The 23,847-nt window shown below is 36.2% G+C and overlaps 2 protein-coding genes and 1 pseudogene across 2 annotated transcripts; all 3 read right to left on the reverse strand.

The window, feature by feature from the left end:
• Positions 1–4,502: 4,502 nt before the first annotated feature.
• Positions 4,503–5,432, reverse strand: LOC122731535 (olfactory receptor 4S1-like). Its single transcript, XM_043971703.1, has one exon. It carries the CDS (start codon positions 5,430–5,432, stop codon positions 4,503–4,505), a length of 930 nt encoding a protein of 309 aa, XP_043827638.1.
• Positions 5,433–16,992: 11,560 nt separating this feature from the next.
• Positions 16,993–17,926, reverse strand: LOC122732611 (annotated as a pseudogene).
• Positions 17,927–22,563: 4,637 nt separating this feature from the next.
• Positions 22,564–23,505, reverse strand: LOC122731924 (olfactory receptor 4S1). The gene has a single exon (XM_043972170.1). It carries the CDS (start codon positions 23,503–23,505, stop codon positions 22,564–22,566), a length of 942 nt encoding a protein of 313 aa, XP_043828105.1.
• Positions 23,506–23,847: the final 342 nt, after the last annotated feature.

Below are 23,847 nucleotides of genomic sequence, written 5' to 3' on the forward strand. Positions count from 1 at the left end.
ATCTCTGTCACTTTGCTGCATGGCACCAAACAAGTCACATAACCTCTGAGAAGAAACATTTCTTCCACTGTTGAATGGGAATAATGTCAATTATTATCCTTCTTTGATGGGGTTTTTATGAAGGCCAAATGGGCTAATGTGTGTCAAGTTTTTTTTTTTTTTAATTGTAAATGGTTGTAGAAATGTAAACTATTATTTTGTTCATTCATTTTTCACTTATGCCTGACTCTTCATGACCAGATTTGGGTTTTTCTTGGCAAGGAGAATTTGCCATTTCTTTGGATAATAATTCCAAGGATAATTTGCCAAAGGGGTAGTTTACCATTTCCTTTTGCTCATTTTACAGATGAGAAAACTGAGACCAGCAGAGTTAAGTGACTTGACCACAGTCATAAGGCTTGTAATTATCTGGGGTCACATCTGAATTCTGAAACATGAGTCTTCCTGACTCTAGGCCTCAAACTCTATCCACTGTACCACCTAGCTGTCCCTGTAAACCGTTATACTGAGATATTATGTCAGAGCTTGAAGGAACCTTAGAACTTTAAAGAAAAGGCCTCTAGAAGGGGTCTTAGCACACAACATTTGGAACTAGTAAGGAACCCAGAATATAGAATGCTAAAGTTGGAAGGAATTTTAAAACAGAATGTAAAATGTTGGAACACAGCAGTATAATGTTAGTGGGATGGGATCTTAGAACATATATTGAAAACATCGATAGAGGAAGCTAGTGAATAGATTTCAGGAGTTGGAGTAAAAAAACACCTGACTTCTATTCCTGCCTAACATACATATTAGCTGTATAACACTGGGTAGATTCTGCAAACTTCCTCTGCCTCAAGTTTCCTCAACAGCAAAATAGATACAAGAATAGAACTACTTCACAAGGTTATTGTAAGAATCAATAAGTTAACATATATAATAAAGCACTTTGTGTACCTTAAGGGCAATATATAAATGCCAGGTATATTAATCATCATAATAATCATTGTTGTTGTTGCTGCTGCTGCTACTATTACTAATACCACCACCACTAGCACCACCACTATTACTACTACTACTACTACTATTACTATCTCAGAATGTGAATGCTAAAAGGAATTCAATGTTAATAGTAATAGATTATGTTTCATATCCCATTTTTGCTACTATGTTTTTTGTTATGGAACATTCTAGATGTTAACGAGAGCATCAGAATATCTGGTTGCATTGGAAAATAAGGTAAATTGAGCAACAGTGGTCTAAAAATGATCAATTTTTTAGTTAGGTGAGCATTAACCAATACATTGAGTCAGTGGCCTCTTTTAACCACCAAAGATCCTGCGTGAGAGTTGACAGGGTCCTATATAATTAGATGTGTCTTCTTTCTGATTGGCCTAACAGTATATCATTTGCAACTTCCCCATCAAGGGTAAGACAATTCCCCTTGGTAGACATTTTAATCAGGAGTTTGGTTAAGAGTCCTACCAGCTCATAAATTTTCCTGTCATTGGGAGATTAGAGTAAGATTCAGACTATAGTATTAGTTTGCAGGCCGGGGCATTGTAGAGAGAAGCTTTGATTCAATCAATTTGAAGTTGAGTCAAGTGGGTGGTGAATGAAGTTACAAAAGTGGAAAATATGAGGAGTAGATACAAATTCAGATGATATAATGGAGACTCAAAGGACCTCAGTAAAAGGTTGAGGTAGTTACAAGACAAAAGCTTGAAAATAGGCAAGTTTTCTCCAGAATCTAGGTGAAGGGTGAAGTTAAAAGGGTAAGGAGTTTAGGTGTGTCAGAGTATTTAAATCTATGCCAAGCAAAGTCTTAAAAAGAGTATTAACATCAATTTTCAAATTTATAATCTCAAAATTTAAAGAAAGGGGGATACTCTACTTACTAATATAAGACCATCTTCCAAGGGGGGATATAAATATAAATATGAATATGTGTGGGCACACATACATATATGTACATATGTGTATATATATATATATACAGCTAGATATAGACATACACATACATCTAAACATATACATATATACACAAAACACATTCGTGTAGATAGAAAGAAATATTGATATAATTTTTAACATTTTTCAAGGAATTTTTTTCTCCCTTACTTTAGTGGGAGAATTCAAAAGAAGGAATAAAGACCAACCTTCAGTAAAACAGTGAAGTTCTCAGGTTCATTTTTAATGCTCTATCCTTCTTTTCAGACTCCCTATCCACCCCATCAGTCCACCCCCACATTGCCAGTGACCTCATGCTCCTCATGTGGAACTTGTTGGAGGCAAACCACTCAGTTACACTCATGTACACAATGGTTAGTCATTTAAAGTATGTGTGTGTTTGTGTGTGTGTGTGTGGGGGGTGTTGTAGCATTTCCACAGCAAGTGAATAGAGCAATGACAAGCACAAGAGCCAACAAGCATTTTTTTTAGGCAATTATTTACTACATACATAAATGAAAGAAAATCTCAGAGGGAAAGGGAAGAAACTAGAAAAGTTTGCTTCAAAAAGTGGAAAATGGAGTATTCTGGGAGAGGAACAGCAAATAGGCTAATGAAGCCGGATCATAGTGTATATAGAGGGAGAAAAGTTTGAGAAGAATGGAAGGCTAATGTAGGATTTCTGGCACTGATAGAGTTCCTGGTGGGGGTATGAGGAGAGGCAGGGAATGAGATGCTCCTTTCAAGTCATACAATATGGGTACATATGGTACCCATACAGTGGGTTCAGGTTTGATGTTAGGACCAATTTATAGACATTGAGCAATTGAGAAAAGGAGGTTTACTCAGTTCTAATATATCAAGGGTATTCAACAAGGATACAATAGGACATATATTGTGTAGCTACACCCCACTACCTGATCCTCTTCATGGAAATCCATCTGGACAAATTGGGCTGGATGTGGTGATTATAGTCATTTCTAGACATCTTCCAAGCTGGAAGGACAGAGAACCCGTCTAGGATTTTTTAGGAAGCTACCTCAAGGGATATCTGCTGGAGCATTGCCCTGACCCCTTTCTATTCCTCTCTCAGGCAGGTCCTAATATTGTTGTAGGCTTTCAGGGAAAATCTAACCTTACCCATATTTGGGATTTGGGGCAGAAGGTTAACCGTGGAAGATAGTAGTTCTTGTTTTGTTTTTGGTGTGTGTGTGTGTGTGTGACCTCAGTTTCTTCATTCATAATAAGGGGTTAGTAATATTTTACTATTTTAATCACTACTAGTGAAGAAAATACTATTTAAAGTATAATGATTTATATCCATGAAAATGTTAATTATATAAAATATAATTTGTGACTAATGTGGAAATATGTTGATCATGATTGCATATGTATAATCTACATCAGATTGCTTGCTGTCTTTAAGAGGTGGGGCTAGGGGCAGCGAGGTGGCACAGTGGATAAAGCACTGGCCCTGGAGTCAGGAGTACCTGAGTTCAAATTTGGCCTCAGACATTCAACACTTATTAGCTGTGTGACCCTGGGCAAGTCACTTAACCCCAATTGCCTCACTGAATAAAACAAACAAACAAAAACAAAACAAAAAAAGAGGTGGGACTAGAAGGAGGGAGAAAACATTGGAAATTCAAAATCTTATAAAAATGAAAGTTGAAAACTATCTTTAGATGTAATTGGGAAAAATGAAATACTATTTATTTTAAAAAAAGGTTGTTCAGTCATTTCTGACTCTTCATGACCCCATTCCAGGTTCTCTTGGCAGAGAGACTGAAGTGATTTGTCATTTCCTTCTCCAGCTCATTTTACAGATGAGAAAACTAAGGCAAACAGGGTTAAATGAATTGCCCAGAGTCACATGGCTAGTAAGTATCTGGGGCTATGTTTAAATTTAGGAAGATGAGTCTTTCTGCCTTCAGGCCCAGCATTCTATCCCCTAAACCACCTAAATGCCTGCATAGAAAATAATATTTATTGGTAAATAAAAAAAATAGATTCAATAAGTGGTATTAGTAATTAATTGTTTTTAAAATGTTGCACAGTATCCACAAAACTGATAGTGTAGAATAGACTGTATTCATAAAACTATCAACAAGGATAGCTATTAAATAAACTCTCCTCCCAAGACTAATGATTATGTTATAAAAAATATGATTCCCCCTTTTAAGCTACAAAGGCATTAACATATTAGACTAGTTCATGATTTGATAATGGATCTATAGGAGATTCTCTTTCCCAAGAACACTTAAATTTCAACAGTGTTGATTATTAACACAGAACACATGATTTTCTTTATTTTTAATAGCTATGTTAAAAGGATAAAACCCTAATATGGACACAGAATGATGTTTCATTCATGGAATTGTGAAGTGTTCTTTTCTGCTAATCATTCTTTACTCCTCTAGACATTATCAAGCATCAGTTTTAAGAAGCTATGTTATTTGAAGTCAGGAAACATGTGTTGTATATTTCTGTGACACTTTTAATGTTACTGAGTTCCTGGATATAATTGTACTTAATAAATGTATGGTGACTATTAACTATACTAAATAACCTCACTTTTCTCTTAAAGTCATTTTTTGCCTCCATAGCTTCCTCATAGCTTTTTTTACTTCAGCATTCCTAAGGGTATAGATGAGGGGATTTAGCATGGGAGGCATGACTGTATTAAACAAAGTGACCAGTTTATCTGCTTTAAAAGTGGTAGTTGGGCGAATATACATATAGATGCAGGGGACGAAGAACAGCAATACAGCTACAACATGAGAGCCGCAGGTTGAGAGGGCCTTGCGCCTGCCCTCAGCTGACTGATTTCTCAGAGTGAACAAGATAACAGAATAGGAGATGACCAGGCAGAAGAAGGCAATCAATGAGATCATGCCACTGTTAGCTACCACCATGAGCCCTACTGCATAGGTGTCAGAGCAGGCAAGCTTCAGCAGGGGATGGACATCGCAGAAATAGTGGTCGATCACATTGGGCCCACAGAAGGGCAGTCTGATGGTAAGGACAGTCTGAATGATGGAATGCAGAAATGCTCCAACCCAAAGTACTAACACCAAGGTCTGGCACTTGCTGCGGCTCATGAGGACTGTATAGTGCAAGGGGCGACAGATGGCCACATAACGGTCATAGGCCATGACGGTGAGCAGGAAGATCTCTGTGCAGCCAAAGAAATGCACAGCAAAGAGCTGAGTCATGCAGCCATAGAATGAGATGGTTTTCCTTTCTATGAACAAGTCAGTCATCATCTTTGGGGTGGTGGTGGAGGAGTAACAGACATCTACAAAGGAGAGATAGCTGAGAAAGAAGTACATAGGGGAGATGAGGCAGCCACTGAAATTTACAGTGACCACAATGAGCAGGTTCCCCACTATTGTCAGGATATAAAGCATTAAGAAGAAACCAAAGGCCACTCGCTGCATCTTCCAACCTTGCAGGATTCCCAAGAAAACGAATTCTGTTACATTGCTTGGGTCTTCCATGTATAGTATGCCCTGTGACTAAATAGTGATTCAAACAAAAATATACCTGCAAGAAAACCACACAAAGACAAAACAAAAGAAACAAATAAAAACAAAAAACTCACTAAAGAGTATGAAGAGTAACCAGCATGTAATGTAATCTTATAAGCATTTATTGTTGGATATATGAAAAATATGCTGTAAAAGTTGGAGAAACAATAGGAGATTGGAAAAAAAATATCTGCTCTCAAGGAGTGTATGTTCTGACATATTATTTTTAACTCTCTTGCCACCCATTTTTTACATATGATTCCAGAGGTTGAGTTAGAAGATTTTATATTCCTTTTTAGCTCCAAATCTAATCTATGCTCCTTTATTCCTTAGGGGTGTGAGAGGAGGGGAGGGGAGAGGGCAGTAATTTTAAATAATAACACATGTTCATAAGTCAAAATCCCATAATCCCATAAAATCCATTTATATCTCACTGTAAGTACAGTAGGCAGGATAATTGACTTTATGAATTATACATATCACTCTTGAATATACATATCAATCCTGAATAAATATATGATTATGATGAACCTCTCCAGATCAGCTAAAGCTTTATTTATTTGTTTGTTTTTGTTTTTTTGCAGGGCAATAAGGGTCAAGTGACTTTCTCAGGGTCACACAGCTGGTAAGTATCAAGTGTCTGAGGTCAGATTTGAACTCAGGTCCTTCTGAATCCAGGGCTGGTTCAGCTAACATTTTGATGGCCCCAATAAAGTGTTTTACCAGAACCTACAAATTTCGTGAAAGTAAGATTTGCAAGAAAGGTAAAATGACCTATAAGAATTTTAGTTTGTATCTAATTAATTAGCTTCATGTATAACATTCTGGCTGTTATTCTTTATTCTTAATCAACCTAGTAACCATGTTGCATTATATTTAAGACCAGTGAAAGGAAAACATTCCTTAGCTTCACCACTGAGCATTAGGGAACTATGAATCACCCTCGGGAACACCTCCTTGGAAACCAAGGACATCTTTGCCCATTCTTTTGCCAGATAAGCCATCTATTACGACTTATTTTCATTCTCTGGTCAATTTACCAACTGTATGATTCTGGGCCAGTAATTTAACTTCATTGGGCTTTAGGTTTCAAATATATAATCTGGAGTTGTAGAAGATATACCCTAAGGTTCCGTCTCCTTGCATACTTTCTTTAAATCTGTAACAAAAATTGAGTCTTTTAAGTAAAAATATAGCAACCACCCCACATTAATGACATAATTAAATTTAGATCTAAAAGGGACCTCAATGATAATCTTTGACCTCTTTTTAGAGGAGAGTAAACTAATGCAAATGGAGGTTAAATGACTTGCTTTGGGTGACAAAGAAAGTGAAAGTAACAGGATCTGAAGACTGGTACTCTGACACCATAAACTGGTAACATCTTTGTGACTCTATTCCAACAAAAAACATGCTACGTGTTCATTGTACTCAGCTTTTTATCTCCTACCATCATGGGTTTATGAAAGTGATTCCTTGTGCCTGGAATTTCCTCCATTGCCAACTCTTCAAATTCTTAGTTGCCTTCAAGGCTCAATTTATGAACCAATCTATACAGGATGACTTTCCAGAATCCTTTGATTTGTTACAGTGCACTCATTCTTCAAGTTGAATTATATTTATTTGCTTCAATATTATATTCCCAAGTAGAATATAAGTTCCTAACAGAGGTGAGGTAGAAAATAGAATAGAGTGCTGGAGTTGAGTTCAAATCTCGTATCATATACTTACTAACTGTTTCATCCTGGGAAAGTTACTTAACTCTGTGTGTGTCTATATATTTTTGCTATATTATGTATATATTAGTTTCCCCATATGTAAAATGAAAATAATAATAGAACCTGCCTCCCACAAATATTGTGGGGATCATTTAAATAATATTTATAAAATACTTTTCAGACGTTAAAGTGCTATAATAATAATTATCATCATAGACAGCTAAGTGGCACAATGGATAGAATGATGTGACTAGATTCAGGAAGACCTAAGTTCAAATCTGACCTCAGATATTACCTGCATGGCTTTGGGCAAGTTATTTAACCATGTTTGCCTCATTTTCCTCATCTGTAAAACTAGCTGGAGATAGAAATGGCAAACCACTCCAGTATCTTTGCCAAAAAAACAACCCAAATGCGGTCATGAAGAGTCAGACATTACTGAAATGACTGAATTAAAATTAATAATAATAATAAGAAGAAGAAGAAGAAGAAGAATGTGATGGTGATGATGATGTAAAGGAACTATTTAATATTGTCTTTGTCTCTATAATATATGGCATTGTTCCTGGCATGCAAAATATGCTTAAAAATCAATTGAATGGATAGAGCACCGGCCCTGGATTCAGGAGGACCTGAGTTCAAATTCCACCTCAGACACTTGACAATTACTAGCTGTGTGACACTAGACAAGTCACTTAACCCCAATTGCCTCGCCAACAAAAAATCATTTGAAAAAATTAATTTAATCAACTCTTGTCCAGAATCACAGCAATATAAGATTGAGCTACACAATATGAGAAATTAGTTAATTAGGTTTTGCTTAAAAACTTATGCAGAAGGAGAAAGCTACTAGTTATTTTGTACATTTACCAAAACAAAACAAAACAAAATAAAGTAATACACCTAAGAACATCCTGGCCATTCTCCTACCGTGATTGGAATGGGGGGGGGGCGGGGATTTTCCTTCTCAATGTACATGATCTATGAAGAGAAAATCAATACTTCTTCAAAAACTGAAAATAGGTAGAATTAGTTTTGCTCTGAGCATTTGAAGCCATTAGAAACAATTCAATTATGTTTATTCTAAAATCCCTCTTCATCCCTTGAATATTTCCTTTGAGCTGCTTATGTGTTAATATTTTTCAAAAACTACTACTACTATTACTACTACTACACCATTTAACAAGGATAAACATGATCAATAATTTTAGAGAAATTATAGGATGAAAAAAATTGATATTTATCTTAAACTTTCTATAAAAATAAAGTAATATACAAAAAAATAAATCTATTGGGTTGTGTAAAGAGGGGAGGGATCAACCACAAAGAAAAACTTACTTGTTCTGCCTTAGATCACTTGTTCATGAACTGTGTAGCTCATCTTACTCCTTTGAGAATCTTTTTAAAAAAGGACTCAAAATCTGGAAAAAAAAATAAATATATGTTAGATTTTATGTCAGTTAATCTTCAGAATCACCCATAGGCACCATGTAAGGCATATCACATGTTTTATAAGTGGGGTCCTGTGTTAGGCTCCTCAAAGCACCATTGTAGTTGTTGTCTCCACCACCAAATATACATCTTCACAATCTGTGCCCTTTACAACTCTGTAATGTCTACTAAATAGCATTCCTTCATCAAAGCAGATAAGTCAATCCCCATTGTACTCAACAAAATTGATAGACACGGGCTCGTTCCCCCATCTCCTTAAAAAAAAAAATCTAACTTCAGCCACATAAATGAAACACCAGTGATTTCAGCAAACTGTTTCAGCTTTTATCAGCAATTGATCTACATGGGGCTTTTCCTTGGTTATATGCTATCCTCTGGTGTCAGTGAAAAAAAAAAAAAAAGGAAAAAAAGGAATGTCCCCAAGTGAGTGGAGCCTTCATAATGAGAATATTCTTATCATGAGTCTCTAAATATATCAGGCTATTAAGTCTTGGGAAAACTTGCTTTCTTTCTCATCTTGAAAACAATATTTTCTTAATATTAACTAGTTTCACCTAATGCCTGGACACTGTAGACTGGTCTCTGGAGAGAAACTTTCCCCATTTGGGAGGGTTTACCAAAGATGATAATTAACAGAGGTTTAAACCTAGATTTAATCAATGGTCCTTCTACAAATTTAAAAAATGGTTCTTTTGTAAATATCTATTTCTTTCAAATGGTAGGCTCAAATAATAATTGTTGATTGATTCAATATGCAGAATGAGATATGCATCTTATTTTGGACATGGGGAATGTGGAAATGTGTTTACAGTGACTATGTGTTTATGCATACATAAAATATATATTTAATAATTGAAGGATATGACATGAAATAAAATCTATTATATTTGTTATATATCATTCTGCATTATATTTCATAATATTGTGATATAAATCCATATTTTAATATTACACAAAATATTATTCATTTAATACTTATATACACACACCAAAAAATTAATAAAAACTAGACAGAGACATACATATATGTTATTTGAATGGACTATACATAGAGATATAGAGACACAGAGCGAGACAGAAAGAGACACAGAGAGAGAGACAGACAGACAGAGACAGAGACAGAGAGATTCTCAGCATACTTAGCAAAGCACGGGTTTTCTGGGGCTTTTCCCCTACTTGATAACTGCCACACAGTCAATTCTTTACTGGTATATATAAGTTTAATTAATAATAAATGCTTATTAGGGGCAGCTAGGTGGCACAGTGGATAGAGCCCCAGCCCTGGATTCAGGAGGACCTGAGTTCAAATCCAGACTCAGACAATTAACACTTACTAGCTGTGTGACCCTTGGTAAGTCACTTAACCCCAACTGCCTCACCAAAAATAAATAAATAAATAAGTAAAAATAATAATAAATGCTTATTGCCAAAACTTTTACAATAGTAATTAATTAATTAATTAATAGTAATTAATATTTTAAAACATATTGTACATATACATGCATATATACAAATACATACACATACATACACACATACATTCAAATTTATGAATTTTTTAAGGAACTGGCTTTACTCAATGGTCTCTGGGATTCCTCCTATCACATTCTAAGGCTGTAATTTTTAACTTTCCAATCTAGCTTCACAACCGCACAACCATGGGCTTATCATGGTTAAAGAATGTCAATGACAAATTTCTTTCTTCCACAATTATTTATTGAGTAGCTATGGTATACAATGCTCTACAAAGAATGATCATTAAAATCCCTTCTTGTTCAAAATCTCAAGCAGCCTGAGTTTTGACCACTCTAACTGTAGCCTGTTCTCAGTAGGCTATTTTTTTTTTGAGGTGGGCAATGAGGGTTAAGTGACTTGCCCAGGGTCACACAGCTTGTAAGTGTCAAGTGTCTGAGGCCGGATTTGAACTCAAGTCCTCCTGAATCCAGGGCTGGCGCTTTATCCTCCGTGCCACCTAGCTGCCCCCTTAGTAGGCTATTTTAAGCAGGGTGTTTTCCCATGCCTGCTAAGAAGGAATCAAAAGGCAGAGCATACACATAGATGCTAAGAAGACAATTTTCTTTACTTCATAGAATGCTAGCACACTAAAGACTAGAGCTTTCCCTTACAGGTGCTAGTCATGGTCAGAACATCATAGTTGTTTGAGCTAAATGGACCTTAGAACTATCTATTCTGACCCCCTTATTTTACATAGGAAGAAACTGAGGACCAAAAAGGCAAGATGACTTTTCCAATATTACATACACATGAAGGGGCTCTCAATTTAGTTCCTCTTGACTTCAATTCAAATGCTTTTCTGATCAGCAGTAATTTCCCCCATCAAATTATCTTCATATAAGCATAGGAAAATTATATATGTGCATATGCATACATATATGTTCATGGATGTGTGCATATATGCACATATATGCCTATATAAAAAGGAAAAATACATAATTTTGTTATATATTTGAAAGGAATAGCACATTTTGTGTAGTAAATTGGCATTTCCATGAACAATCATCTTTTTTATTGTATTATGTTATGGAAATTCTTGTTTTATTCCACAAATTAAAAATAAATTATCTTCTCTAGATACCCTTTTCCTCCATAAAATATGAGAAAAACAAAACATCAAACATTGGAAGTTTGGGAGAAGAAAAGGAATAGAAGGAGCTGAGGAAAGAAGATAGAGTTATCCAAGGATGTGAAGACATAGAGGAACAAAGACACCAAAAGAAAAAGCTAATCAAAAAAGATTAGGCTATCTTCTTTGTGGTGCTGCCTCTCAAGGAGAGGGAGGCAGAAGTGAAATGGAAAATTAACTTTAAAAGAAAATGTTTCTCTATATGTTGAGATTTATCTGCATCTAGGGATCAGGGTGTCAAACCTGCTTAGCCCTTGGGCTTCACCATAGACCAGGGAGAATTGCCTTGTACCACCACTGGCTTTATATTCCCTGGGCAACTAGTCAGGGACTTGCTGTCCCTGGTATCTCCAAGTTGGGGGAAATAAAATATCATTGTCCTGAAAGAGGCAGCAAAGTGAAAAAACATGGACTTAGACTCAAAAGATCTTAATTTAGATTACAACTCTGCTTCCTACCAGCTCTATGACATTATACAAATCAGATAACATCTGTGTGCCATTTTTTCATATCTATTTTTTAAAGGACCTATAAAATACCCAATACTGTGAACTACTTTCATGCTTAGTGGAGTTGTCATTATAAAGGAAGCATTTTAAGAATGTTACATTTCAGTGGAAAGATGAACTATTATGTTTTGAACCAAACTAACCACCACATTGCTAGAAAAATATTACATTCCAACTACCACTTTTGTGACTTTGCATACAATATTTATCATAACTGGAATTCTCTACCTCTTTACTGCTGCCTATTAAAACCCTTAGAACCTTTCAGGGCTCCATTCAAGTATCACCTATTTAAGAGTTCTTTGGTAATTCTACTGGGTGTTAATATCCTCAGCCCAGAATTTATATTTATTGAGTGAGTATTAGTATTTTATGTATTTATGTCCCTCTATGCAAAGGCAAGGCAGCAAGAATTTAGTCAGTACTTATTACTTCCCAGGCACTGGAGCTTAGGCTCCAGGGACACAAATACAAGGAAAGACAGATAGTGGGGGGAAAAAGAATCAGAAAGAAATGGAAAAGTGTGCATGTATTTGTGGGGCTGGAGCACCCACTTGGTGGCATTATGTTGAAATTTGGCAAGTTACAGCAGTATCTTGAGGGGACTAAAACTTGGCTGGCCTGGACCCCAACCCCAAATGAATGCCTCAGGAAGAACTCAGTAACGGTAGAAGAGGTCAGAAAGAGCAGACATGGTGAAAAAGCTAAAGATGTGGAGGAATGTTTCAGGGAAAGAGAATTCAGTGACTAAAGGATACAAGTAGGATATTATAAAAAAAATTCTAGAAAGCCAGAATAAGACATAGCCAAGAATATCAGGGCTACACCAATGATGATGACAATTTCCTTCTTAGCCCCTGGGCCTCATCACAGATCAAGGAGAATTGCCTAGTGCGACCACTGACTTTATGTTCCATGTGTGACTAGCCAGTGATTTCTTATCCCTGCTATCTCAAAGTTGGGGGGAAAAATTTAAAAAAAAAAAAAAAGCTTTGTTCCACAAGAAACCATGAAGAATCTTTCCTCCTCCTTCTGAGGACAATTTAGCCACTTTCGACCTTCTCTTGCTGTCATCAAGCAGGTGCCCTCCCCAGTAATGCCCAACTACTCACCAGCCAAGCAAGAAGTATTTATTAAGCAATTACTATGTGTTGGGTGGTGTGCAGAGTGCTGGGTATACCCAGAAAGATAGAAATGAATGTAAAACAAAAACAGTCTCTGACTTTAAGGGGTTCCATAATAGATAAATAGCAAGTAGACAGGCAGTAATTAATGTTAGAAGATATGACACTTAAGGTTGAATTGTGAGGGGAGCCCGGGAAAGGTGGTGGTAGGGAGAGAGAATATTAGGTGACCTTAGGTTTAGGAGACAGCTAGTAGAAAATCATAGAGAACAGAGATTCTGTATCCCACCAACAGTATGTCAACTCCTTTAATGAAAGGCCTATGTCACTGATAACTGATATGTTTATTTACCCTGTACTTAGTGTAGCATATAGTTGAAGTGTCAAACATGATTGTAGGTCATGACCAGCAGCACTCCTGAATGTGCCAAACTAGATTTAAAATATAATTGGGAAATATTTAACACACTAAACAAAAATAAATAAATACAACAAACAAACAAACAAATTAATTAATTAATTAATAAAATGATTGATTGATTAATAAAAATGGTTTAATGGCCCTGTTTCTGTTTGAATTTGACAGCATTGGTGTATAGGATAGAGAATCTGCTTATTTAATACCTGTTAAACTAAATTCAATTGAACCGAATGGTTGACCTTCCCTATAGAACATCACTTGGTGGTTTTTTTGTTTTTATATTTGTATTTCGAATACACTTATAACAACAAGTGAAGGCTCTGTGATTTCATCAGTGTTGGTATCTTCAACTGCAGACTCTCTCTCCACCTAGGCAGATCATAACCCCTCCCTGCTTTATAAATAATGAGTTTACTGAGATGTATAAGTGAAGCACTTTATCCTCTATTATTTAAATGATAATGTCACGAATTGAACACAATATTCAGAGGCAGATGACCTATGTTCAAATGCAAACTCTCTAATATTTGTGTGTTATTATGCAAATTAGGTAATCTCTTAGTCTCAGTTTCCTCGTCTATCAAAAAGGAGTTGGAACTAGATGTGTTCTAAGGTCTTCTCCAGAGAAAAATCACTGTATTTGTGGTTCTATTGTTCCAGGTTTAATGGACTTTAAGTACAGCCTTGTATGTATTATTCTATTCTATCTTTATCAAATGCACTTATTATGCCTTATTGTACATTGTGATTATTTGTGGACATCTCTAGCCCCCTACTGATCTGTAAGTTCCACGTTGGACAGAACCTTTGACTAAACTTTACCTACATTTTGCATCTCTTCTAGCCCTCAGCGCAGGGAGACGCCCATAGTAGGTATTTAACAAATGTTGTATAAGTGAATGACAAAATCAATTAATTTGTGATTTGCCTCCAGTGTTAGACAACAGGTACAATCCAAAGTATGACTAATAAATTTAATTGTCACACAAAGTTTTTATGGTAACAATAATTGATTCTTGAAAATAATTTGAAGTTTGTAAAAAAAACCTTGACATTTATTATCTAATAGGAGTCTCCCAATAATGCTTTGATGTAGGTACTATAGTACTTATGATCTCCATTTACAAATGAGGAACCAGAGGCCCACAGAGAATCAATTGACTAAGTAAACATTTGAGGCAAAATTGGAACTTTTTTATTGCAGATATAACACTTCAAAAGTCAAGCCTATATCCCTTCTTCTCACATCTCCCCTATGCCAAAACTCACCTGATGTACCTGATATGTAGAGATATTTTTCAACACCCTGGGACTGTGTTATTTGATCAAAAGACCTCAACAATGGACATTGCAGATAATATGACTCTCTCCATATGGACTCATTTAGGTTGGTCTGGGAATGAGGAAGTTGCTAAAACTCCACCTGTTTTTTTGTTTGTTTCTTTGTTTTTAATGGAATATAAGCTTTTCTTTTTTTTTTTTTGATTTATCAACTCTTCACATTATATTTTGTAAAGGATAACAGTCAATAAATTCACTAATGGTGTAAAGAGATTAAATTCTCCCACACTGACATATGAACACACACATACATTCTCCAAACAGAAACACAGTTTAAATTCACAAATACCTCTTCTGCTTCAAGACTAAAGTTCTATTAAAAATAACACAATGGGAATTTAGTTATTTGATGCAACCACCACTCTAGTATTTTCCCAACAAAACTCAAGTATTTATATCACAAAACCCAGGTTATAGTCAGTGGACATGCATTAATACGCAACTGAACATTACATCAAAAAAAGGTACCAGATACAAAATGTGTCTTAATTTTGGTGGCTCTCAATTTCATGGCATTTTACAAAAAAAAAAATTGTAAAAACAGTTTGTTTGAGTTTTTTTGTTTTTGTTTAGGTTTTTGTTTTGGTGAGGCAATTGGGGTTAAGTGACTTGCCTAGGGTCACACAGCTAGTAAGTGTTAAGTGTCTGAGGCCAGATTTGAACTCAGGTACTCCTGACTCAAGGGCTGGTGCTCTATCCACTCTGCCACCTAGCTGCCCCTGAACAGGTTTTAAATATTAGAAAGAAATGGTAAAAAAATTATTTAATAAGACTATTGAGATTTCATGCAGGGTGAAGCACTTAAAACTGACCCCAAACATCAAAATGGATGGCTAAATATTTACAAGTTTTAGGTTTTAATTACAAGGGAAGTAGAGGATACCATTTGTCCTCTCAAAACCTTACAGGGTTTGGTTTGTCAATATGAATAATTTTCTGTAAATGCTGTAACACTAAAAACTCGGAAACATACCTGGATATGTGGCAGGAATGAGAAATAACACGGGAACCTTCTTATTTTTGACCACCAGTACAAAGCCTTGTCACTCCCAAACACCTAACACTGTACCTCATATTACAGTAGCTTCCAATTAAGAAGAGCAAAGTACAACTTCCTCTTAGGTGATGCTACTATTCCTTTAACAAAGCATCCTGCACTCTAGCAGAGCAGAACTCAAGTTCTGGGTGGGTTCAATATACTTTTTTGTGGCTCAAAAGGAGTTACAAATTATGCTCTAGCAAACCCCCCCCCAATTAAAAACCCAACTCAAAAAAACAACCCACTGGGGTAAAGTTAGAAAGCAAAACTTTTCCAACAAAAATTATATCCTTGTTTTCATTCTGTCAGTGGCACACTGTTCTCAAAACATAGCCAAATAAAAGAAGTGAGGGCAGCTTATTGAAATAGTACAGTATTTTTTTTATCAAAGTTAAAGTGCAAGTAAGTATATCCCAGAATCTCTTGTATTACAAGAGGGTTATCAAATACTATAAAAACTGACTATGACAAGGGACTAAAAAAAGATGTTTCAGTTATGATCAAAAAATTGATCCCTTAATTTTTACATGTGAGGACTACCTATTTAGGATTAATTTAACTCCCATGCCTATTAAGATATGCAAATATTATACCAGTGTCTCTTTATAATGTTGATTTGTGTAATTCACTAACTATTGCAAGAATTCTAAGGCTGGTAAATGAAGAAAGTTAAAACAATAAAACAACACTACTTGACAGTAAAATAAGGATCATCAATTTTTAAACATAAATGCTAAGAGATTTTATATAATAAAGAGAATCCCACAAAACAAAAATGTAAGTGTATTTATTAAGCCCTGCTCTTCAGGTGAAATAGATAACCTATTTCACCTAGGATTGTATTAAATAAATCACATCTCCAGGATGGAGATTAGATCCTAAATTATACTATGTTCCTCAAAAAAATCCTCAATCCACAATTATACTCTTAGCTATCAAAAATATCACCATAAACCAACCTTAAAATGCTTTAGTTTAAAAAAAAAAAACCTTTTGAGGGAAAAAAAAAACACTCATTAAAGGTTGCCATGAAGTATGGAGACCCATTAAATCTTCCTCTGCCAGATGAGTGCCTCCAATGGATCCACTGCTTCTTCAGTGAAAAGACACACAAGTTAGATAATTCCAAAAGAATGCACTGGATAGCTTCATTCAATCCCTTTGAAAAAGAAAGGCTTAAATAAAAAACAAAACAAAAAACAAAACAAAACAAAACAAACCACCACTGATTCTAATAGTGTAAACAAGTCTGGCTCAGCAAGGAAACAATGCAAATCCAAGATTATGTCCATGAAAACAATGATGGTGCATCTTTAATATTAAAGAAATCAGAGCTATAAAAAAAGTCTGTTTTCAAAGCCATCTTTCCAAAGCTTATTTGTGCTCCTTTGTTGGTGCATAGTAAAGTTCCAAGGGTTTGTTCACTTTCCAGTATTTCTCACTGACGAGTTCCAAGGAAAAAGAACCATTTAATACAGTGAACTGTCCGTTGGCTGTAGCAATGTAAATTGTGTACTGCTTCTCACTGGCTGTATCAAGGTTCATCTGATTTGATTCTCCCTTGCTCTGTTTCTCTCCTAAAGCTAATCTTACAGCTAGGTACTTGGATAAGTGATCAATTGTGGCATTGCCTGAAGTCTTTATATATCTTGTCTGTACACTGTCATCTTTCTCCATAAGTGTGGGATGAGGCCTGAAACACTGCAGTGTGAACTGTCCCCATTATCCTCTGCTCTACCGCCTCTCTGCAGCCTGTTCATAGGCTGTATCTTCAGTCCCTTTTCAATACTGTGACTGAGAGCCTGTTGATTATTGTGTTTGCTGATCCTTGCTAACACTCTCTATTGATGAGCTTCATATTCATCATAACTTGGATAAATTTTACTGATGAGAGCATCAAAGTTTGGATCTGGCCTTAGTGATCTTTTACAAACCAACTTTTTCTGACAGGTAGGGCATTCTTTGTTCCCACTTCTGAGGGCGGTGATAATACAGTCTGCACAGAAGCGATGTAAACACTCTTTTGTGGTCATAGTATTCTTCAACATATCCAAACAGATCAGGCACATTAATTCACTATGTAGACTTCTAGGTGACACCACAGTTTCCAGACCATCTGTTATTGCTTCCTGAGATGTTCGCTGTAATTCATATAAACTTAGTTCCCATGTTTTGCTTAAAGTTTGAGTTCCATTTGTCTGCACAGCCTGAGACATTGTGGCGCCCACCCTGAGCCTCTGCACAGCAACAGCCAGAGGGAGACTCAGGGCAACCGAGGGCCCCAGCTGCCACCGCACAATCAGAATATAAGCTTTTCTAATAATCTAATAATAATCTTACTGCACTTGACAGAAAGAATCTTCCTGGAAAAGTAGACCATCTGAATTCAAATTAGAAATTGTTCTGCAACCTGAATGTATCTCCATTGGGGAATAATTACCCTCACTCAGGCAAGTATCTGTGACCAATGAGAAGAGTTCACAATGACAGAACTTTGGGTTTTTAATGACATCTCATATACCTCTACTTAAGTATAGGGTAGTAGCAGGACATGTTTGAAGAGAAAGAATCATGGTCACTGGTGCTCTCCATGAGAATCTCTATCATCTGTCAATCTGTCTAGCTAGCTGTCTTTATCACTCATTATCTATTCAGATTATTAATGCCTTGATTTGCTTGAGTCCCCCACTTATCCAGGTAATCAGAACAACTTTTGAGGACTGGGCGTATTGGCTAACACACCAATAATCCTTCATAGTGACCAAAGTCAACCTAGATGGAAAATTAGTAACTCCAAAACCCATTAAACTCATACCAGCATTGAAATAGATCTTGAACTATTTGGTTATGGTGGTTCAAGGACCTTCAAGACATCCCTATCTTACCTGTCTGCAAAATATAAGACTCTGAACATATCCTGTTTATGGTCTTATTGTTTCCAGCTTTTCCCCGACCCTGATTATGTGACTCTTAGAATTATCCTGTTTTCTGAGATATCTCCTTATCAAGACATCTCCTGATCAAGCCTTGTGAACTGCTTATCACCAAGTATGCTTTCTTATTTATATATCAAAGTCTACCTCCTTGACCCTGGAAATTCCTCACTCTCCTTCTCCTTGGGAATAGAACCCACTGACTCATTCCTTTCTAAGTCCACCTTTCCCTCCAAAATTTCTTAACTGCCTTTGTTTAAAATGTATGTAAAACCATACAATCTACTACCTGGTGTCCTGTTCAGCACGGGCTATAGAATATCCATGGAGCATGTTAAATTTTTCTTCCCTGATTAATAAAATTCTTTCTTTAATTTGACAGTCACTGTCTTTCTGGTTTTCCTTACCTTCTGGGGAGAAAGGGATTCAAATCTCAAGAACTGGCCTTTGCATTCTCCAGCCTTCTGCTTTGGGGAATGAGAGCTCTACATTCTATTGTAGAGAGGTTTGTCTCGGTTTTACACAATCTTTATCATATATAATATGTATATGAGAAATATGTAGACAGAGATTTGGATTCCTTAATTACCTAATTCTCTGGACAATTGCCTAACAATTCTCAGCAATCCCGGACCCACCTAGATTTTCTAAGTTCTACCTACTTACCAATATATACACAAACACACACACACACACACACACACACACATGCAAATTTGCATGCATACATGAAGACATTCATGCACAGACACTTTTTTTTTTTTGGTGAGGCAATTGGGGTTAAGAGACTTGCCCAGGGTCACACAGCTTGTAAGTGTTAAGTGTCTGAGGTTGTACTTGAACTCAGGTCCTCCTGAATCCAGGGCCGGTGCTTTATCCACTGCGCCCCCTAGCTGCCCCAAAACATAAATTTTTAATAAAGTGTATGACTTACAGCTTTTACTTGTAGCTATTACATAGTTAACATCATAGACTTCCAGAGGAAAATCATGTTAAAATATTTGACACTATCAAATTTAAAATGTGTCTGTCCAAAATGAGTATTGACTTCTAAAACAAAACATTCAGGCACTCTCCATTGCATATCTGATGGAATATACACTTCTTAGTTTGGCATTTGATGACATGTCCCATATGGCTCCAGCCTACTAGCATTAATTCACATGGTCATTTTCCCCACATTCTCCATTCCAGAGAATTGAACACCTAATGTTTCCTAATATAATTTTGCCCTTTCTTGATTCTATGAATTTACATCAGGAATAACCAGCATTTAACTATTTCCCCCTTTTTTATCTCTAAATGTGTATATGTATGTAAATATGTATGATTGTGCATATGTAAAATAAGACATATATAAGTATATATACATCAGTAGGGGTACAGATATGTGAGTATATTGTTAAAGGTACCTGGATATAAGGCCAGTTACGGGTTCAACCTTTTCCATACTAACTTCCATGACCCCTCCTTCCCATGCACAAGCAGTTTAAAAATAGTCAGAAGAGAAATGTTCCTGCACAGATCCCAAACACCATTCATGTGGCCCCATATGGATTTTTTACATTTTAGCTTTATCGTACTCACTTGTTAATATGTCATCATTATTATTAGCTTATAAGCTCCATTGAAGAAAGAAATTGATTTTGCCTTCACTTTTGAATCTCTAGTCCCTCAAACAAGTACCTTGGACATAATACATGTTTAATAATTATTCCTTGGGTTGGATAGGTTTGAATTGAATTTGTCCTTGAGATAATCATTTCATCCATTTATGTTTCAGTTTCTATATTAACAAAATAAGGATAGTATTGTTTTTACCAGATCTGCCTTTATTTAAGATTTTAAGTATCTCTTTTTATACCTATAAGGAACAGTGACCCTCCATATTCAGAGTATCAGAGATTTGTCCACTACCATCCCAGGGAGGGAGTAATATATGTACTCAATTTTAGGAATACAGGAGAAAAACACTGAGATTGGAGGGGGAGTGAGTGAATTCTAATCTTAACCCCTATATCTAGTTGACCACAGACCACCAGCAACCCACCCAAGATGCAATTGCTTCATCCAGTTTAGCCATTTACTATCTCTGCAGAAAGGCCTTTACAGGCAGGCTATCTTACCATTTTTAATTTGGCCACCATCTCCAACTTTCACCTCCTTCTCCAAAAACAAAAGAAAACAAAACAAAAAACCACAACAATTTTAATAACAATATTTCTGTTACTTCCAAAAATAGTGTGACAATCAAAGGCACTTTCTTTTACTCCGTTTATTGTCACTTTAACTCCTTCAACCATATCTCCCTAACTTGTCAATACTGCTCAACATGTTGATTCCCTCCAGTAGAACTTGAGCTTGTTTAACAGAGACTGTTATTCAACTAACATTCACTAATTGCCTACTATGCACCAAGGATTGTGCTAAGGACACGCAATAAAAAGAAAGTGGGGGTGTCATCTGTATTTTAAAACAGTCCACAGTCTACTGGAGGCGACAACATATGAACAAAGATTTGTAAATGAGATACATGAAGGATAAATTGGGGGCAATCTCAGAAGAAGGCATTAAGATTAAGCATCAAGTACAATTAAATATCTTATTAGGTCCTGAGTAAATATCTGTTGATTGGTATATAGAAAAGTGAGCAAAATATAAAATGCTTTATGTAGTATGTCATCAATACAGTATTGTGAAACTAGAGTATGAGTCTTGGACTTGAAAGATTTAGGTTTAAATCTGAGATCATCTGCTATTTTTTTTTCACTTGAAGCAAGGTATTTTCCATTTTTGAACCTCAGTTTCATCTTCTATCACTTGAGGGGTTTGGACTAGATTACCTCTAAGGCTCTTTTCCATTTTTAATTCTATGGTCTTTTAGTCCAATGGCTCCTACTAAAGATATGAATCAAAATCATCATATGTATTTTTTTAGGCTTTGAGGTGAGAAGAGAAAGAAGTTTTTCTTAACCCTGGCGCATGTCAACTTGATCTTCAGAATATAGGGACATATGGGAGATAGTAAAGAGAAAGAGGGGAAGTGAAAGAGAAGGGAAAAAAGCAGAGGGAAGTTATATCAGCAGCAATAATACTAATAACAACCAACGTTAATATTAATAGCTAGCATCAGTACACTACATACATTCTCTTTTGATCCTCACAACAACCCTGTAAGATAAGTAAGTGGTATTATTATTTATAGTTTACAGTTGAAGAAATTGAGGCAGACAGAGGTAAAGTAAATTTTATTTTGTTATACAACTGGAAAGTGTCTGAGACAAGATTCAAAAGGAGGTGTTTCCAATTTCAAATCTAGAACTCTAATCATTATAGTCTTTCCAAGCTTCTTCAAAAAAGAACAAAAGGTTGTGGAAAATATGCCAAAGCAGTTAACAGAAATCCTGATGTAGAAAGTAGAAACAACGTTTCTCAAAGAAAAAAAAAATGTTTCTTACACCAAACCAGCTCCCTTCAAACCCAGTATTACTAGAGACATCTACCAAATTATATTATGGATTTTGTAAAGCTCTATGTATGGTTTCTTACGTGTGTGTGTGTGTGTGTGTGTGTGTGTGTGTGTGAGAGAGAGAGAGAGAGAGAGAGAAATGAAAAGGAATAAAAGGACACAAGTTCCAGTCCATCTCTCTTAATTACTCTGCTAAAACTTAGCAAATCACTTAATATGGATGCATCTTCACTTTCTCATGCATTTCAGCTCTTTCTTATATGTTGTTGTTTTTTTTTATGAGGAGGAAATTAATGGATCCCAAAAGTGCTTCTAAAAATATTAAACATAATCCTAATGATACATGAGTCCATATGTCAGGCTAAAAGTAGGCAAACATGGAGTTTCCAATAGTCAATATAAGAAAACATTGCCTATCTTTCACTTCTTGAATTTTCTGGAAATGAGTGAGTCAAGTATCAGTTCCTTTCTTTCCAGGTGTCATTTTTATACTCCAGAGTTTCCTCATGGCATTTTTTACTTCATTATTTCTCAGGGTGTATATCAGAGGGTTGAGCAATGGGGGCATTACAATGTTGAACAAAATAACAAGTTTGTCAGCTGCCAGGGTGGTGGAGGGACGGATGTACATAAACATGGGAGGCACAAGGACCAGGAGTACAGTGATGATGTGGGAGCCACAGGTGGAGAGTGCTTTGCGCCTCCCTTCTGATGACTGACTCCTCAGGCTCAGCAAGATTACAATATAGGAGATGATAAGGATGATGAAGGATACGAGAGAGATCATGCCACTGTTGGCTACAACAATCAACCCTACCAAGTAAGTATCAGCACATGCAAGCTTCAGCAGGGGGTGGACATCACAGAAAAAGTTGTCTATCTCATTTGGACCACAGAAGGGCAGTTGGACAGTGAGGAGGGTTTGCAGAATGGAGTGAAGGAAGCCAGCTACCCAGGATGCCCCAGCCAGTAGGCCACATTTTCGTCGGTCCATAATAGTAGTATAGTGCAGAGGTTTGCAAATGGCAACATAACGATCATAGGCCATAGCAGTGAGGAGGAAGATCTCGGTTCCACCAAAGAAATGGGCAGAAAAGAGTTGAGTCATGCACCCATTGAAAGAGATGGTTTTTCTCTCTACAAACGTGTCAGCAATCATCTTTGGGGTGGTGGCTGATGGGTAACACATGTCTGCAAATGACAAGTGACTGAGGAAGAAATACATGGGGGCAGTGAGGCTCTTGCTGGCATTTATGGTGATCACAACAACTAAGTTTCCCAGTAGAGTAAGCAAATGAATGATCGAGAATACTACAAAGCAGGCATGCTGCATCTCCCGACTTTCAAAGAGTCCAGATAAAATAAACTCTGTCACGTTGTTTCGGTTTTCCATTAATTGGGAGAATATCTAAGCATTCAGGGCACTGGTGATTTACACCTGCAATTATAGGAAATACAAACAATGATATTAGAGAGAGCTTTAAAACTCCACTCCCACCCCCACCCAGTCTTGGTCCATATGAGAATTTGTTGTTTCAGAATGGAAGACATAAAGAGATAATATTCTTAATCCCATCCATTTACAACTTCTAACACATCATTTCTTCAAATAATCTATACATATGTATATTATGTGTGTTTACACATGTATACGTGTATGTGCACATATTTTCCACCCATATAATATTTAGATATTCTGAATATATGCATATATATGTGTGTATCACAATCACAA

Source organism: Dromiciops gliroides, chromosome 6 (assembly GCF_019393635.1).
Source record: "Dromiciops gliroides isolate mDroGli1 chromosome 6, mDroGli1.pri, whole genome shotgun sequence".
Taxonomy (NCBI): Eukaryota; Metazoa; Chordata; class Mammalia; order Microbiotheria; family Microbiotheriidae; genus Dromiciops; species Dromiciops gliroides.